The 19,382-nt window shown below is 42.8% G+C and overlaps 1 protein-coding gene across 3 annotated transcripts in view; it reads left to right on the top strand.

Annotated features, from left to right (window-relative positions):
• abcc8 (ATP-binding cassette, sub-family C (CFTR/MRP), member 8) overlaps nt 1-19,382 on the top strand; it is a 159,905-nt gene that overhangs the window by 30,400 nt on the left and 110,123 nt on the right. For all 3 annotated transcript variants that reach the window (XM_034176906.1, XM_034176905.1, XM_034176907.1), the window contains exons 4-5: nt 4,542-4,663; nt 15,710-15,876. In XM_034176906.1, coding sequence (XP_034032797.1) covers nt 4,573-4,663; nt 15,710-15,876 — 258 coding nt within the window. In that variant the 5' untranslated portion in view covers nt 4,542-4,572. The remainder of the gene's footprint in view (nt 1-4,541; nt 4,664-15,709; nt 15,877-19,382) is intronic.

Raw genomic sequence — 19,382 nt, 5'->3', positions numbered from 1 at the left:
CTTCCATCCATCTGTCCTTTCTGTCCCTCTGTCAGTGCTTTCTTCCATTGGTCTGTCCTTCCTTGCACCAGTCCTTCTTTTCTTGCATACATCCCTCTTTCTTTCATTTCATGTGTTCTTTCTTTTGTTGGTCTTTCTTTCCTTTGGTTAGTTGGATCTTCCTTCCATCACTCTGATGGTACTTTCTTCTGTCATTCCTTTCATTCTTCAGTATTTCCTTCCTTTGGGCCATTTGTTCTTTTTTCGATCTGTCCTTACTTCTGTCAGTCTGTCCAGCCTTCCTTTCTTTCACTGGTCCGTCATTTGTTTGTTCTCCCTTCTATTGGTCTTATCTTCTGTTGATCAGTGCTTTCTTTCTTTCTTCCACCAGTTCTTAATTTCAGTTCTTAATTTTGTTCCACTAGTCCTTCCTTCCGTATGTCTGTCCATTCATCCATCTGTCCATTTTCTCTTGTTAGTGTGATATCTCAAGAACCAGTTGACGAATTTCATTCATATTTAGCATTAAGGGTGTACTCGGGTGGTCCCCCGACACCAGTTTATTACTGACTTGTGAGGCCCGGGGGGGCATATGTCATCTCTGATGACGTTGGGGGGCATATGTCATCTCCTGATGACTCTTGCTCCACTTCTTATTCCTTCTGTCTGGCTGTCAGCTCCCCCTTCTGTTGGTCTTTGCTTCAATAGCTTTTCTCCTTCAGATCTTTGTGATGTCATAAGGTGATAATGTTAAGGAAAGAAATATAATCAAGAAATGAAAGTGATTTTTCTAGCTTGAATTGGATCACTACCAAAATGTAAGTAGTGCCAAGGACTTAAACAAACATCTGCTGAAATCTGTCAAAAGCTTTTTGAAAGTTATTGTTTCTAGGCACATAAACAGACAGATGCAGTCATACAAACTGTGTCCTCTTCTGTTGGTTGGCAGATGCGCTGAGTGTTTATTTGTGTAAGGCAAGACAACAGATGTTGCCCCCTATCAAGCATTCCTAGGGAAAACTGCTAAAGCTGCTGTTTTGAATGATGAAAAACTAGTCATGATTTTGCTAGCATATGAAGGAACAGAAAAGGAAATGCTGTGATGCCAAATCAGGTTAGGACGAAATACAATTTGCACACAATTTGCACTCCAGAGGAAGAAAGCAGGGGATGCGATCCCAGAGCAGGTGAACACAGAGACAGTAAAATCTGAATTAGAATCAATAGCTGTCGAGGAGAAGAGCCAAACAGTACCATTATACTGTGTGAGCATAAAAAATGGCTGGAAAAGTGATGATGTACTGTGTCCAGCATACATTTTATATCTATATTTTTTTATTTCAGTTTATGACATTTTTTTGTTTTCTTGTTCCTGTTCCATACCTTTGGCCATTTTTAATAAATATTTTGATTATACAAAATTGGTTTGTTTGCATTTATTTTTGAACATATTTTAAAATATAGGGTGCCACAATTTCTGAGCAAGACTGTATTTCTATAATGTTTTCCCATCTTCCATTTAAACCTGACTGATTCTGCGTTTGTGACTGAGGTAACATCATTACCACACAAAATAACTCCTAGGATTACACATGAGGAAACGCAGGGAGCCACAGCTGCATGGAAACTCCATCCCCCTGCTTTCTCCCTCTTAATAATCCCTGTGCTCATTGTTACGGGTTTCTGCCTGCTTTGTTTGGTCCCTTTGTGTTTGTTTTTTTAAAGCACTGCTCTATATAACTGAGCACAGTGGGCACTCATTACATTTTATCAGATGTTTCTGCGGAATGGACACAGCTTAACTGGGTGTAACTGATTATTGTACATTGCTGCTTTCATCCTTCCCTCAATCCTGACTAGTCTCCCAGTTTCTGCCACTGAAAAACATCCTCACAGCATGATGCTGCCACCACCATGCTTCACTGTTTCCTTTGGTTCCACTGGTTTCCTCCAAACATGACGCTTGGCATTCACACCAGATAGTTCAAATCTTTGTCTCATCAGGCCAGAGAATTTTGTTTCTCCTGGTCTGAGAATCTTGCAGGTGCCTTTTCGCAAATTCCAGGTGGGCAACCATGTGCCTTTTACTAAGGAGTGGCTTCTTCCTGGCTGCTCTACCATACAGGCCTGATTGGTGGATTGCTGCAGAGATGGTTGTCCTTCTGGAAGGTTCTCCTCTCTCCACAGAGGAATGCTGAAGCTCTGACAGAGTGACCATCAGGTTCTTGGTCACCTCCCTGACTAAGGCCCCTCTCCTCAGATCACTCAGTTTAGACAGACGGCTAGCTCTTGGAAGAGTTGTGGTGTATCTGAACTTTTTTCATTTATGGATGATGGAGGCCACTGTGCTCACTGAGACGTTCAAAGCAGCAGAAATGTTTCTGTACCCTTCCCCAGATTTGTGCTTCGAGACAATCCTGTCTTGGAGGTCTACAGACAATTCCTTTGACTTCATGCTTGGTTTGTGGTCTGACATGTACTGTCAACTGTGGGACCTTATATGTAGACAGGTGTGTGTCTTTCCAAATCATGTCCAATCAACTGAATTTACCCCAGCTGGACTCCCATTAAGCTGTAGAAACACCTCAAGGATGATCAGTGGAAACAGGATGCACCTGAGCTCAATTTTGAGCCTCATGGCAAAGGCTGTGAATACTGATGTACATGTGATATATTTGTTTTTTATTCTTAATAAATTTGTAAAAACCTAAAAAAAAAAAAAAGCCAAACTTTTTTCACATTGTCGTTATGGGCTATTGTGTGTAGAGTTTTGAGGAAAAATGATTTTCATCCATTTTTGGAATGAGATGAGATATACTTTATTGATCTCACAGTGGAGAAATTATGTTTACACTCCAGTTACCTCAGACAGCAGTTAGTCCACAATTATTACTTGTTTACCGTAATAATGGCACACATCAGAATTAAAGACAGCACATACACATTTGACATTGTTTATGTGCACTAAGTTTGAAGAAGTCCGTTATCCGAATTGAGGCAAGTGGGTGAAGGTCACGCAGCAACCCTGAGATACGCCACCATCAGTTTGGGGGGAGGAACGGGGACCAGCTGCAGCTAAAACTGCACCGCCCCCGCAGAAGGGGGAAGGAGTGACGTGAGCAGAAGCCGGAGTGGGGGGTGTTTCATGGGGGGCGGGGGGAGGTAATGGAGCATGCTTCAGTCCTATGAAAACAGTTTATTGTCTTTGTGAGTTGAGATAAGAAACTGCCAAATGTTCCCCAGACCAAAGACATTCCTCTGGAGGAAAACAGTCGGGCAATTTGTCCTTCAAGATTGATAAGCCTGTAGTGTTATTGTTTGAGCAGTGAAAAACATTTTTTACAGTTCCACTTGAACAACCAAATCCCAATTATGAATTAAGAATATTCCCCATTATGAATTAAGAATATTCACCGGCCTCCGAAATCTTCAACTTCAACTGCAAGGCACGCATCTGCTCCAAGATGTCATCCAATTTGCGTCTGAGTTCAAGAGTCATCGCAGTCTGAGAATGCACTGCCTTGCCAACCTCGTTAATCATGACGGACAAGTGAGGGGCCATGGTTCTTGATGCCGCCTTCTTGCCAATTTTCCGGTAGATCAGGGCAGCACATAAGCCAGAAAGTACCAGCCCTGCTACCATAAGACCAAATGTGAATAAATCCTCGACGTCCTCAACGGAGAAAGGCGCCAAGCATGCAACTTGCCAAGACCCCCAGGAGTCGAGGACATAGCCCGCAGGATACGTTCCATCTGGGCAGGTAGGATCCCCCGGTCCTGACCTTCTTTAGAAAAAATGGTGTCAATAGCGTTCAGAGACCAGCTGATCAATTCCACGGTTAATCCAATAGTAGTCCAATAGATCCAGAATCCAATATAATTTGAGGAATTCACAGTCTGGTGAAGTAGGGACTTGAAGGTTAAAGCAGAGAGCAGAGATAAGGGAGAGTGGAGGAGATGTGACCGCCCTCATCGGAGTCCCAAGCTGAATAAGGCTGTAACTTAAAATGTGGAAAAAGTGAAGCACTGTGAATACTTTCTGGATGCACCGTATGGAGCTCCTGACTATATATAACTTTATGAAAAATATTTATGTGTAAGTTCTACTCTCTATACTAAGTTGTACCTGAGATCTGAACAGTAGACAGGTTTTGTTATTTTTTACAAGAAAGTTGACTCTTTGTCACGCCAGCAACAACCAAAATAAGTGAACGACAGGAAGTGAACCTCACCAGGTCATTGTAAATGAAACCTTTTCAAGAACAAAAAAACAATTAGCCGGTTACCATATTTAAAAATAAAGATTCTGTTACAGAACATGAAAAAATACAAAGTTTCTAGTTTCGTTATCATTTCCCTGCCTTTGGGGTCTGTCATCCACGTCAGGTTTGGTAGATCGTCATCAGTCATCCTGAAAATATTGTGAGAAGAAAAAACAACTATGTTAATAATTTGGTAGTCACATTTTAAACCTTGTTTTTAGTATTTTTCCTTAAAGCTGATGCAAAACACATCCTTTTTATGCTCATTCTGTTTTTCCCTCCTCTCATTGGCCTTTGCAGGTTCAGTCAGTCCCTCCATCTGCACCTGTACATGCCTGCAGGCCTCGCCTTCCTGGCTGCTATCACCTCTATAATCTACTACCACAACATCGAGACCTCTAACTTCCCCAAACTTCTTTTAGGTAATGTACTTTCTACATTCAACTAGCCATGTTATTGTCATTCTAGTCATTTTCTTTTACCTTTAAGAATGGCTACGTTTACATGCCGTTAATATTCGGGATAAGATCAATATTCCGGTTTCTGACCCATTAGGAATAGCCCGTTTACATGCTTAAACAGACAGAGTTACTCCTGTATGCATGGTCATTGGTATCATTTGGAATATCCCCATCTAAACAACGACGCACGTCTTCCACCGGTGCTTGATTTGGTCTGGCGTTCGTGCAAATCCTGCTTTGCGTAACTTTTCGGCCACCTTCTTGTAAATGTCACTATCTTGGTACTTTCTACCGTCAATTAAAGACATTATATTCATGTCTTTCACGATACTAATGAAGTACAGTGGTCTCTCGTTTATCGCGGGAGTTACGTTCAAAAAATAACTCGCAATAGGCGAAATCTGCGAAGTAGTCAGCGTTAGTTTTTACAATTATTATAGATGTCTTAAGGCTGTAAAACCCCTCACTACACACTTTATACACTTTTCTCAAACAGGCATTAACATTTTCTCACTTTTCTCTCCTGTGTAAACACTCTTTTTTTCTTCTGGGCGAGAAGATTATAAACAGACACACGCAGAACACAATGCGCGTGCTCTCCCTTCGCTCACTGCCTCCGGGGGTACAGATGCGGGACCCGTAAAGAATCCAAGTCATGGCCACGGAGCTCTGCGGCTGCGGTATACTGAGACCCTGCGGCGCTGTGGATTTTTCCGCAAGAAATCTATGCTTGCAGGCTGCCGGAGCACTCTGCATCAAAACAGCGAGTGTGGAGCGCTCCGCATCAAAACAGTGAGCGTAGTCTCTGGACTTGTTGCCAGAGTTGGCGCAGCTCCGCACAGCAGAGAGGGGGGTGGTGTGAGTGGCCTGCTGCGGCATTTACCGAGCCCGCAGACTCAGTAAGCGCATCGGAGGCAATGAGAGCAATCGCGGTGATGTCTTTTTCAAGGTCAAGGTCTTTTTTACCCTTTTGCTCCCGGTGTGTAGTGAGTGCCTTGTATGGCAGCACCCTGACATCAGGATGAATGTGAGGCATTATTGTAAAGCGCTTTGAGTGTCTGATGCAGATGGAAAAGCGCTATATAAATGTAATCTATTTACAAGGGGCAGGATTGATTTCTACTTACTGATAGATTTCAGCTGGTGTCTTGGCTTTCCATGTCTTTTTGCACCTCCCTTTCTACATGTGTTCAATACTTTTTCCTGTGTCATTTCACATTATTACACATAATTTAATTTATGGAGATCTATGATTTGATTTCTTTGTATGTGTGGATTATCTGGCTTGTTACTGACATCTGGTGAAAATTTCATGTCAGTAGCACTTTTAGAAATATATTTACTGAGAAAAATAGTGACGTGTTCAAAACTTATTTTACCTGCTGTGTGTACAACCCAGTCTCACATCAAGTTGTGATTCAGCAGCACGAAATATACATTAATCTGTTGGCTCGTGATATTGTGACGAAAAGCGCCTAATTTTTGTCACAGCAGCACAAATTCATTCTAATTCATTCCGTGATGGCTGCACGAAATTAAAAGTTTAGCGGGGCTGGGGGAGTGGTTATGGTTAGGGTGGGTTGGAAGGTGTAGGGTTAGGTTATGGTTAAGGTTAGGGTTTGGGGTAGGAGTAGGGTTAGTAATAGTGAGTTTAAAAAAACCCGTCACGAAAATTTGTCTCATTTCGTGACGGGACCATGAAAAAAAACAAAACAAAAAAACAAAGGCAAAAAACAAAAAATGTGAGACTGGGCTGGTATGTACTACCATTCCAAAGTCCACCCAACTTCTACACCCCAACTCCACAAAAAAACCCCAAAGAAATCCAACAAGAAAACAAAAAAATTCCTCCTTCAAGACAAAAGAATGTCGTTCAGCTTCCAGCCATATCCCATATGCAAAATAAATGCAATTACATAATCCCGTAATATTGTGACTTTAAGCAACATTTCAGACAATAGCGACTTCTGGTGAGATGTTTTTTTTTTCCCTTTGTTAACACTGATACTGATTCAATTAAAATACAAAGATGTCCATCCATCCATCCGTTTTCTTCCGCTTTATCAGGAACCGGGTCGATGACCACTGAAGCCCCCATTACACAGGACGGCGGTGGCTGTGAGAATGTCGTGCGTGTTAAAATGTTCCCGATTCACAGAGGGGACACAAAAACGGCTTTCTGTATAACCACCCGTGCGGCATTTCATTGGTAATTTTTTGGCGACATATGTCGTGCCGTAGTGTCCCCTGAGCGGACTCTGTGCATCCTCTGATGCAACCCCCGACAACTATGGAGTCTTGCGTGTCCACTGAGCAGCCTCTGTGCGGAGGTTCTGAGGTGCTTTAGTGGTGCTTCTCTGTAACGACTGCTCCCTGTAACAACCTTGTGACAGGAAAAGCTTATATTGACCTTTTTTTTCTGGTCATATTGTGGGAACAATAGTACATGTGGCAATAGACAATATGCTGTCGTGATCATTGCGTGACCATTGGTCGGTCATGGGCAGTGATGCCGGTAACGCATTACTTAGTAACGCGTTACTCTAATCTGACCACTTTTTTAGTAACGAATAATCTTCCAAATCAGTAATCAGATTAAAGTAACTTCTCCAAGTCACTGTGCGTTACTATTATTTTTGCATTGTGGGTTGATAGCAGCATTAAACTTGGACTGTGACTGAACTGCTCACTTTAAGAAAGCTGTCAACAGTTAAATATGAGGTCAAGAAAGAGGTCTTTATTTTACTTTTTATAAAACAAGTATTTATTTTTATTGAAGTCAAGAAAGGGTGACTATAAAGTGAGTTTTGGCAAAACAGGTATCATTGTCATGTTGAGGTGGCAGAGGTGTCAGCTGGGGAAAGTAACTAAAATAGTAACTAGTAATCTAACTTAGTTACTTTTACAATTGAGTAATCAGTTAAGTAACCAAGTTACTTTTTCAAGGAGTAATCAGTAATCAGTAATTGGATTACTTTTTCAAAGTAACTGTGGCAACACTGGTCATGGGGTGCTCTGTGCAGTATTTCAGCATCCTCCAGTATTGGCAACTCTTCTGCATTTGTCAGGTGCAGATTCATATTTCATGGCGATCATGGTGGTCTGTGAGTAGGCCTTTCCTGGGAAATTTCCTGATCGCTGAACAGACTCTGTCCCTGTATAACGAGGGTTTAAACTGCCATGCTGCCCTCAAAGATGTACACTTTGAGAAAATTTCCTTAAGCATCATAATGCCTAAGGGCCCTGTCCCACTGGCGTTTAGGAGGATTTGCGTATGGATTGCGCACAAAATGTTGGGAAAGTGTAGTGACATGGACCCACAACAGGGGGCGTAAATGAACGGACAATGGAAGGAGTCAAATTATAACACTTTACTGTTGTGAATGTCACAACCAAACACAGCAGATTCAGAATGTACAACAGTCAATTAATAAAGGTGTCGTGTGGGCAGGCTCGACGATAGGAGACGCCCGTTTGGAAACGAACCGGAACCACACAATTTCCACCGCCACCTGAACCCGAGGAATACTGGAGCCGCCAAGTCCCGGAGTCCCCAGGTGGCCACCTTCCCAGCGTGTCGGATCTGGTACTGCTGGCAGAAAGCAAAAGACAGTCAAAGGGTGGGTGTGGGAACACCCAGTAACAATGGTGGGAATGCCACCTCCACCTCTCACTCAACACGTTGCAGCGGTCTCAGATGAAAAGGAGCGCCGTCTTGCACAGCCTCCGCAAAAACGACCGGTTCTCCTGCAAACACTCACAATAACAGATTTATAAATCACAAAAGGCTGAGAGTATTACCTCCAGATGAAGATGATATCTCGGCAGTTTGGTGGAGGTGTCTTCCTGCTTTTATACCAGATGTGATGATTAGTGACAGCTGTCACGGATGATGGGTGACAGCTGTCACCACGGCTTGTTCCTGAGGCGGCAGCGCCCTCTCGTGCCTGAAGCCCGCACTTCAGGCAGGGCGCCTTCTGGTAGTGGGCCAGCAGTACCTCCTCTTCAGCAGCCCACACAACACAAAATTGGCTTAAATTCACTTAACATCCGCAATATGCGTGAAACATGCTTGTATGAGTCGGCTGACACCCGCACACGTCCGCAGTTATCCGCAGAGGCATGTTTTTCCATTACCAGGATTTTTGAGCTGCACAAAATTTTGGCTGCGGATGACATCCGCCTTACATACTCCATACATACTCAATACATACACAAACATACTCTAATTATGCGCTGTATATTCGCCGTCATCTGCTGATATCCGCAACTGACAGGGATTTGCGGCTTGGCAGCAGACTGGGACAGTGTGTAAAACGGATATTTTGCGTGCCCATCATGTCCACATCATAAACTAAAATAAGTTGTAGCGACTGCATACAGATTGGCCACGAATAAAGCATTTTCATTACGTCTGCTTTGCATCTGATTTGCAGCGGATGCAAATCAGATGCGTTGTGTTCACAGCTGGACACCGTTCTTTGTTCTACCGGCTGCCACGCGCTCTGCGCTGGATGCTGCCTATATAAAATAATTATTTTGTGGTGGATTAATCATTTTATTCTGCAAATTGCCTGTTGAAAATGTCGCTAATCACCTCCTGAATCACAGAGGGAGTTGTAGAAGGGCCTTTCGCACGCGCGTGCATGCACGAACGGCCCAGCTGCAGAAAGGATTTTGAGTCGTCTGAAAAGGTAATTATTTGACTTGTTTACATTGTCAAGGCTTGATAAAACAGTTGCGTGTTTTTTCCTTCTTGTCTGCAGCTGTTACAGTATTTATTCCTATGTTTATAACAGATTTAACTTCTTGTTATAATCGTTTAGACGAGCTGCATTCTGATGCGATCCGCTGACGTCACTACTTGCCCTGTTCACTTCTTGTTTACTCCAATTAGCTTGTCCAAGTCCAACAAATGCTCCAGAGCCTGTATTGTTGGTGTGAATAGTGATGCTGAAAGGAGCGAGTGTGCTTCTTTTATGACCACAATGCGACGCATTCATAATACACCCGTAATCAGTGTTGCCACAGTTACTTTGAAAAAGTAACTTAGTTACTTTACTGATTACTCAATTGTAAAAGTAACTTAGTTACTTTACTGATTACTCAATTGTAAAAGTAACTAAGTTAGATTACTAGTTACTTTTTTAGTTACTTTTCCCAGCTGCCGACAACAACCCTTTGCCACCTCAACATGACAATGATACCTGTTTTGCCAAAACTCACTTTATAGTCACCCTTTCTTGACTTCAATGAAAATAAATACTTGTTTTATAAAAAGTAAAATAAAGACATCTTTCTTGACCTCATATTTAACTGTTGACAGCACTGTAACAGTAAAACTTGCAATTTCGAGCCTACATTTTTTATAAAGGTAACTATTAAATTCTAACATTTTTCTAACATTTAAATTCTCTCTAAACATTTTACTTGTCGAAATTATTATTATTTTAAGCAATATTAGTTGTAGTAAAAAACGGCTTCAAAATTGCACCTTTAATCTAGGGGTGTTGTGGGGGAGGGGGCACATCCTTGCCCCACGCTCCCATTCCATCTGGATTCGCCCCTGCTTTGGCGTTTGAGCACAAAGAATGGATAACATTTATTTATGCAGAAAACAGGACCAGATTTACAGGTAAGAAAGTTTTATTGCGTTTTCACATCATGTGGTCCTCAGAAAGAGAGTTTAGGTGCATTTGAGTGGAAAATAGTGTTAGTTGTTGACGCGTCGCGGAGGATCAGCTGTTTTTAACGACCAGATACAGAGCGGCTCAGCTCAGAATTCTAAATAAAGGAGGAAAAAAAGTATAAAAATGTCTTTGTAAAGCTCAGTGCAGGTGTGCTGATCACCGCGCTTTAAGAGGTGAGGACGAGTCGAGCAGCTGCAAAAAACCGCGGATTAAAAGCTCACAGCTCGCTTAAAGTGGGCAGTTCATTCGAACCTCGACCTCCTGCCCACGGACCAAGTTTAATGCTGTTATCGACCCACAATGAAAAATAATAGTAACGCACAGTGACATGGAGAAGTAACTTTAATCTGATTACTGATTTGGAAAGATTAACGCGTTAGATTACTCGTTACTAAAAAAAGTGGTCAGATTAGAGTAACGCGTTACTAAGTAACGCGTTACCGGAATCACTGCCCGTAATGCTGCCGTGATAATCACAATGCGTCGGATTCGTTTCCTCAATACATGCGTTATACAACCGTGATTGTTCATCATATATTCACTGTACATTATAATATATCCATAATTCATACTGGGACATTTGTCATTTTTATCCATTTTTGTTGCGGACGACAACGAACGCCCGTAATTTGTATACTCAATTCATGGCAATTAATCCTCTCCCCAGTGGGACAGGGCCCTAACATGCATTATGATTCAGCGCAATATATTTTGAAGTAGCCTCATAGTTGTATTGTTGTCAAAAACTGATTGCCAAATAAAATAAAGTACAATTCAGTCGTATTTCAGCAGTGCTTATTATTAATTTTCACACTGAATTGAAGGGTGCTCTATTATTAAAGTAATAATAAAATAAATGTTAAATAAGTTGTTAAATGTTAAAAAACGAGGTGCTTAATTTGAGAAAAAAAAGTCCAAACAAAAAACAAAATAAATAAACAAATTAAAAAAAATTGTAGTTTAACTTACTTGGGCAGTGAATGATTGTGTCAGGATTCTGGTGGATCGATCACACTGGGCTATTGATCATGTATTTTATGTGACCTCAGTTCAGATTTGAGTGGGTACGATTGCTCAAAAGATTTGTGCTTCCTCTTGTAGTGACATTTCACATTGCTGCTTTTAATTATAGTCACTGTTATGAGGCAAACTGGTTTTGACCTCCCTGTGGGAAGTACGAGGGCTGTCAATAAAGTATAGGTCCCTTTTATTTTTTTCAAAAACTATATGGATTTCATTCATATGTTTTTACGTCAGACATGCTTGAACCCTCGTGCGCATGCGTGAGTTTTTCCATGCCTGTCGGTGACGTAATTCGCCTGTGAGCACTCCTTGTGGGAGGAGTCATCCAGCCCCTCGTCGGAATTCCTTTGTCTGAGAAGTTGCTGAGAGACTGGCGCGTTGTTTGATCAAAATTTTTTCTAAACCTGTGAGACACATCGAAGTGGACACGGTTCGAAAAATTAAGCTGGTTTTCAGTGAAAATTTTAACGGCTGATGAGAGATTTTGAGGTGATACTGTCGCTTTAAGGACTTCCCACGGTGCGAGATGTCGCTCAGCGCTCTCAGCCGCCGTCGTCAGCCTGTTCAAGCTGAAAACCTCCACATTTCAGGCTCTATTGATCCAGGACGTCGTGAGAGAACAGAGAAGTTTCAGAAGAAGTCGGTTTCAGCATTTTATCCGGATATTCCACTGTTAAAGGAGATTTTTTTAATGAAAGACGTGCGGACGGGTCCGCGCATCGGGACGCAGGCGACATGGTGCGGCGGCACAGGAAAAACACCTCCGTGTTGATAACCATTTGTAAAATCCAGGCGGCTTTTGATGCCTTTCAGTGCAGTGAGTATATGAGAAATTGTTTAACAGCAGGACATGTTCCAACTTGTCCTTAAGGCTTCCAACAGAGGTGTTTTTCCTGTGGCGGAGCGTCGCGGCGGCTGCGAGCCGACGCGCGGACCCGTCCGCACGTCTTTCATTAAAATAATCTCCTTTAACAGTGGAATATCCGGATAAAATGCTGAAACCGACTTCTTCTGAAACTTCTCTGTTCTCTCACGACGTCCTGGATCAATAGAGCCTGAAATGTGGAGGTTTTCAGCTTGAACAGGCTGACAACGGCGGCTGAGAGCGCTGCGCGACGTCTCGCACCGTGGGAAGTCCTTAAAGCGACAGTATCACCTCAAAATCTCTCATCAGCCGTTAAAATTTTCACTGAAAACCAGCTTAATTTTTCGAACCGTGTCCACTTCGATGTGTCTCACAGGTTTAGAAAAAATTTTGATCAAACAACGCGCCAGTCTCTCAGCAACTTCTCAGACAAAGGAATTCCGACGAGGGGCTGGACGACTCCTCCCACAAGGAGTGCTCACAGGCGAATGACGTCACTGACAGGCGTGGAAAAACTCACGCATGCGCACGAGGGTTCAAGCATGTCTGATATAAAAACATATGAATGAAATCCATATAGTTTTTGAAAAAAATAAAAAGGACCTATACTTGACAGACCTCGTATGACCATATGCGAGTCGATCCATTCTGGATTAAAAGCTCTATTGTTCTCATTACAGTGTTTGTTTCCTCTTTTAATGTCTATGTCTGTCTCCTCATGGCTAGCTCTGTGTGTTACCATAGATGTGAATAATGAATAGAGAGGACATGAAGAGCATTCCCACAATATTTTCATCCAGCATTTTATTAGAAGAGTAGTCACAAGTTTGCAACCCATCGTCAGCAACACCAAGATCCAGATAATTGTCTTGCATAAAACCTGCCATCTGGTGGCTGTGGCAAATACTACAAAAGTCTGGTGCATTTTGACAGTGTTTAAAGAGCCAGCAAAGTGAACCAATAGGCAAAATGTTTTCAATAAGCGATATGGTCCAGGGACATGCCGCTGCATTCAGGTCATTTTACCATATCTTCAGAAATTCCACTTTTAAGGTACTTGCACAGTATAATGCTCATGTGTTGCCTATCAGAATGTTCAGAATAATGTCAGCTTTAACATAGAAATATTCACATAGTAAATAGCAACAACAATTTGTGGAAGGATCCCCCTCTTCAAACATTTCTGATACTTTTTTGGTGTAAACAGCAGCAGTGTGATGTCAGTCAAGATGATGGCCACAGGTACTGTTACTGTGAATGACAATGACCCCTCATTATTAATCTCTATGTATGCTACTTGATGCACAACGCTGTTCTGAGTAATTTGATTAGGTGAGTAGTGTTTATGGGATGAGGTACAATGCACACAACTAGTCTGTTTCCTGTGTACATACTCAACAAAAATATAAATGCAACACTTTTGGTTTTGCTCCCATTTTGTATGAGATGAACTCAAAGATCTAAAACTTTTTCCACATACACTATCACCATTTCCATCAAATATTGTTCACAAACCAGTCGAAATCTGTGATAGTGAGCACTTCTCCTTTGCTGAGATAATCCATCCCACCTCACAGGTGTGCCATATCAAGATGCTGATTAGACACCATGATTAGTGCACAGGTGTGCCTTAGACTGCCCACAATAAAAGGCCACTCTGAAAGGTGCAGTTTTATCACACAGCACAATGCCACAGATGTCGCAAGATTTGAGGGAGCGTGCAATTGACATGCTGACAGCAGGAATGTCAACCAGAGCTGTTGCTTGTGTATTGAATGTTCATTTCTCTACCATAAGCCGTCTCCAAAGGCATTTCAGAGAATTTGGCAGTACATCCAACCAGCCTCACAACCGCAGACCACGTGTAACCACACCAGCCCAGGACCTCCACATCCAGCATGTTCACCTCCAAGATCGTCTGAGACCAGCCACTCGGACAGCTGCTGAAACAATCGGTTTGCATAACCAAAGAATTTCTGCACAAATTGTCAGAAACCGTCTCAGGGAAGCTCATCTGCATGCTCGTCGTCCTCATCGGGGTCTCGACCTGACTCCAGTTCGTCGTCGTAACCGACTTGAGTGGGCAAATGCTCACATTCGCTGACGTTTGGCACGTTGGAGAGGTGTTCTCTTCACGGATGATGCGAAGGAGATGTGTTGCACTGCATGAGGCAAATGGTGGTCACACCAGATACTGACTGGTATCCCCCCCCAATAAAACAAAACTGCACCTTTCAGAGTGGCCTTTTATTGTAGGCAGTCTAAGGCACACCTGTGCACTAATCATGGTGTCTAATCAGCATCTTGATATGGCACACCTGTGAGGTGGGATGGATTATCTCAGCAAAGGAGAAGTGCTCACTATCACAGATTTCGACTGGTTTGTGAACAATATTTGAGGGAAATGGTGATATTGTGTATGTGGAAAAAGTTTTAGATCTTTGAGTTCATCTCATACAAAATGGGAGCAAAACCAAAAGTGTTGCGTTTATATTTTTGTTGAGTATATTATCTTTTGTGTCTGTGTGGAATTTTTTAAAATATCATATTCATTTATCTGCAGGTGAATTTGATTAGCTAACACATATTAATGTTTGAAATTGATGAGTCACTCGAGCTAACTCTAGTTAGCACTGAACAAACATGTCAGTGAATTAACTTGTGAATTACAATTTAGTACCCCAAGTTAGCAAGAGTTAACATATCTTGTATGCCAGTTCATTAGCTTCAGCTATTAGTTTGTTTAGTCATTCAGCTAATGATAGTTAGCACTGACCTTTCATGTCAATGTATTAACATTAGCTATAAATTTAGTCACCTGAGCTAACACTAGTTTGCGCTTAGATACCATGTCAGTGAATTAACCTATGACTTAAAATGTAGTTCCTCAAGGTAACGATAGTTAATATATCTTGTATACAGTTCAGTAACTTCAGCTGTTAATTTGTTTAGTCATTCAACTAATGATATCACTGAGCTTTCATGTCAGTGTATTAACATTAGCTCTAAATTTAGTCACCTCAGATAACACTAGTTAGCATTTAGATAGCATGGCAGTAAATTAACCTGTGAATTTAAATTTAGTTCCCCAGGTAATACTACTTAACATATCTTCTATGCCAGTTCATTAATTTCAGCTGTGAATTTGTTTACTTATTCAACTCTGCATGTTGGGTGAAGAATAGTCATTAAAAATTATATATATGTAATATATAGCCAACCTTTATATAAAACTGCAGGTCAGACGTGAGGCCCTCTTGAGGCGTGAGTCCCGGAACCGTCGCACATTTCACACAAACCATGAGGTGGCTCTGGCAATCATGATAAACACGTTAAATTTGGATTCCAACTCAGCTGAGCAATGCTGTGGTTATCTTTTTCTAGTATAACATGCTGTGCTGTGTTTTTCTGATTCTTAAATCTCCTCAGCCCTGCTGATCTACTGGGTGTTGGCCTTCATCATGAAGACCATCAAGTTTGCCAAGTACACAGAGCATGGTATCGGTCCCAGGCAGCTACGGTACTGCATCACTGGATTGTTGGTTGTGCTCTACGGGCTTCTACTAACTGTGGAAATCAATGTCATCGTGGGCAGGGTGAGTGTGCGTGCATGCTATCATGTGTAGCTGTTTGTTTAAATGTCAATCATCTCTGCTTTTAAAATCAAAATAGCTCCTGTTGGTAATGGTCAGCAAAGCTCCTTTGTGTATTCACAACAGTCACAGTATTTGTTCAAATGGAAAGTGAGGTATGAGCATAGAGTGAGTGGTGACTGGATAAACCCTCTGTGTTGTCACCCAGAAGTGATTTGATTTGTGGGTTTGAAGCTCACATAAGATGCACCTGGATGTTACCATCTTGGCAGTGACCTACTCACACCCAACTCATAAATGGATAACTAGCTGGAGCGAAGACTGGTCTTGCCTGAATTAAACCCAAACAAGCTAAGGGTAAGGGGCTAATTTTGGTTTGGGTGTTTGATTCACATATGCTTTCGCAGTGCGCTTGCGTGTGTGTGTGCGGGGGGGGTAGTTTTCATAATGGGTGGCTTGGGTGCAGATATTAAGATGTATGATTGGCATATTGCTTCAGTAAGCGTGGCATCAGCACAGCTACATTCGTGGTAACAGTGCTAACATCAAATCAAATCAATTTCATTTATATAGCGCCAAATCACAACAAACAGTTGCCCCAAGGCGCTTCATATTGCAAGGCAAAGCCATACAATAATTACAGAAAAACCCCAACTGTCAAAACGACCCCCTGTGAGCAAGCACTTGGCGACAGTGGGAAGGAAACACTCCCTTTTAACAGGAAGAAACCTCCAGCAGAACCAGGCTCAGGGAGGGGCAGTCTTCTGCTGGGACTGGTTGGAACATGCAAACTGAATAATGAAATGCTGGAGCACCAGATTCTTAGTTGGTCCTTTAATACAACTAACTGCACAGCAAGCCCTAACATTTCAGATAGTTGTCATAAAATGCTCAGCAAAGACAAATGCAGTCAAGTCTACAGGGGCTAGTGGGTGGCTACCTTGACAAGGTACACTAGTTGCCATTAAAAATGGCCACGCCCCCAGTTATTCATAACTTTATGGCTTAAAATATCTAAATTTTTAAGCACTGGAGGTTGTTGTTTCAATACGAGCAACGGTGGCTTTTGTAGCAACTAGACCTAGGCTTTGGAAATGCAAGGAAACTAAAGTAACTTGAATCACACATATTCTGAAAAGCTGAATACATCAATTGGTACTAATGTCTATTTGAAAACAATGGGACAGTCCTATTACCATCCCCCATGATCATCAGCTCCAACCCATCAGCATCTCCTCCACCACCCCAACTGGGGTCTGCCCCCCCCCACACAACTGCTCACAGCAAGGGCCCCCACCTCCTCCTACACCACACCTCTCTCCATCCATGAGAGGGATGTCAATGAGCTCTTCAAGAGACAGGACCCACACAAAGCAGCTGGACCTGACTCTGTCTCCCCATCCATACTGAAGAACTGTGCAGACTGTCTCCGGTGTTCAGACATCTTCAACACCTGGAGACACCACTGGAGACATGCTAGGTTCATGCTTCAAGACCTCCACCATCATCCCCATCTCCAAACAACTACAGGACTTAATGACTACAGACCCATCACCCTGACCTCTGTGGTGATGAAGACGTTCGAGTGCCTTGACCTCACACAGTTCAAGGCCATCTCTGACCCACACTTGGATCCCCTGCAGTTCACCAACAGAGCCAGCAGGTCTGTAGATGACTCTGTCAACATGGCCCTCTACTTTGTTATCCAGCATCTGGACTCCCCAGGAACCTACGCCAGGATTCTGTTTGTGGACTTCAGCTCTGCTGTCAATACAGTCATCCTGGCTCTGCTGCAGGACAGGCTCTCTCAGCTTGGTGTGCCTGATTCCATCCGTAGGTGGATCACTGACTTCCTGTCCAACAGGAGGCAGCATGTGAAGCTGAGAGGGCACGTCTCCAACACATGGTCCATCAGCACCAGATCCCCCTGAGGCTGTGTTCTTTCTCCTCTACTCTTCTCCCTGTACACCAACAGCAGCACCTCCAGCCACCAGTTTGTGAAGCCCCTGATTAGGCATGGGCCGGTATTACATTTGGACGGTATGATAACGTGGGCAAAAATTCACAGTATTATGTGTAGCTTTAAAATGTGCTTTAACAACATTATGGCTATTTGCATATGAAGCGCATGATTCAGGAGCACTAATTGACGCGATGTCTACCGCTACGAGCACTATACTACTGATAACTTTAGAGAAAATACCACAATGATAGTCTCTTTTTTAGACGTGTAGCATCTGCCCCGTGGGAAACATGACTTACTTGCTTAGGGAGAAACGTGGCTGGAATAAGGTCCGGAACTCCAGATGCTCAATACTTGGCCCAGCTTCACCAACAAAGTGCTTGGAATAGGCGTATTTGTCCTTCTTGACATGTTTGTGGGAGAAATTTGGTTGACCACAAGCATGACTTGAGTCCAGCGCTTGCACTTCTCAGTGGCTTCAAAGATGGGACAAAGTTTACACCTTCCATGTAATCCTTTGCAGGAATCGCTCTGAGTTGCCACCATTTTTGGTTTGAAGGGCTATAAAATAATAATAAAACATTGAAAATAAAATGAAAAAATGTTGGACAACCTCCTTCCTCCAGTTCATTGGAGTCTGCCTTTTTACGGTAGCCAAAGTAATCCCATACAGTTGAGTTGGTCCTTTCAGACGGAGGGAAAAGTTCAGTGCAGGCTTCACCTCCTTCAGTCATGATGCAGAACTAGCTAACGTTAGCTGCCTGTTTGTAAACAGAGACAGAGGTGCGTGCCAGGGGGAAGGGTGGCAGCGGCCGCCTCCGCTCTGCCTGTCAAGAATTCTCATAACCGCTCATACCATAGGGATGGTATAACAGAAAATTTTAGTGGTTTTGATACCGTGGCTTTTTCATACCGCGGTATACCGTGAAACCGGTTATTGGCTCATGTCTACTCCTGATGTTGGATTATACAACCCTCACTGGACTCATCTCTGATGTGGACGAGTCTGCCGACAGATGGGCGATCAATCACCTGGTGTCCTGGTGCAGACAGAACATTCTGGAGCTTAACGCCCTCAAAACAGAGGAGATGGTTGCTGACTTCAGAAAGACCCCAGTCCTGGCCATGTCCATCACCCTGTGTGATCTTCAGTCGCCAGTGAGGAGTCCTTATGCTACTCGAGAATCACCATCACCCAGGACCTCAAGTGGGAGCTGAATGTCAGCGCGCTCATCAAGAGAGCACAACAGAGGATGTACTTTGTGAGGCAGCTGAGGAAGTTCAACCTACCAAAAACAATGATGGTGAACTTCTACACTGCCATCGAGTCCATCCTCTCCTCCTCCATCACCGTCTGGTACGCTGCTGCCACTGCTACGGACAGGAGCAGACTGTAAGTAAGTAAGTAAGTTAGTAAATTTTATTTGTATAGCACCTTTCACAGACAAGAGCCACAAGGTGCTTCACAACATAAAAAGCACAATACACCACACAGTGGCCAAGACATTTAAAAACATAGCATAGCAGCCCAAAACCTAAGCAAAAG

Source organism: Thalassophryne amazonica, chromosome 8 (genome assembly GCF_902500255.1).
Source record: "Thalassophryne amazonica chromosome 8, fThaAma1.1, whole genome shotgun sequence".
In the NCBI taxonomy this organism is placed as follows: domain Eukaryota; kingdom Metazoa; phylum Chordata; class Actinopteri; order Batrachoidiformes; family Batrachoididae; genus Thalassophryne; species Thalassophryne amazonica.
Note: the sequence above shows the minus strand (reverse complement) of the source record. Positions and strands in the feature narration are given on the sequence as shown.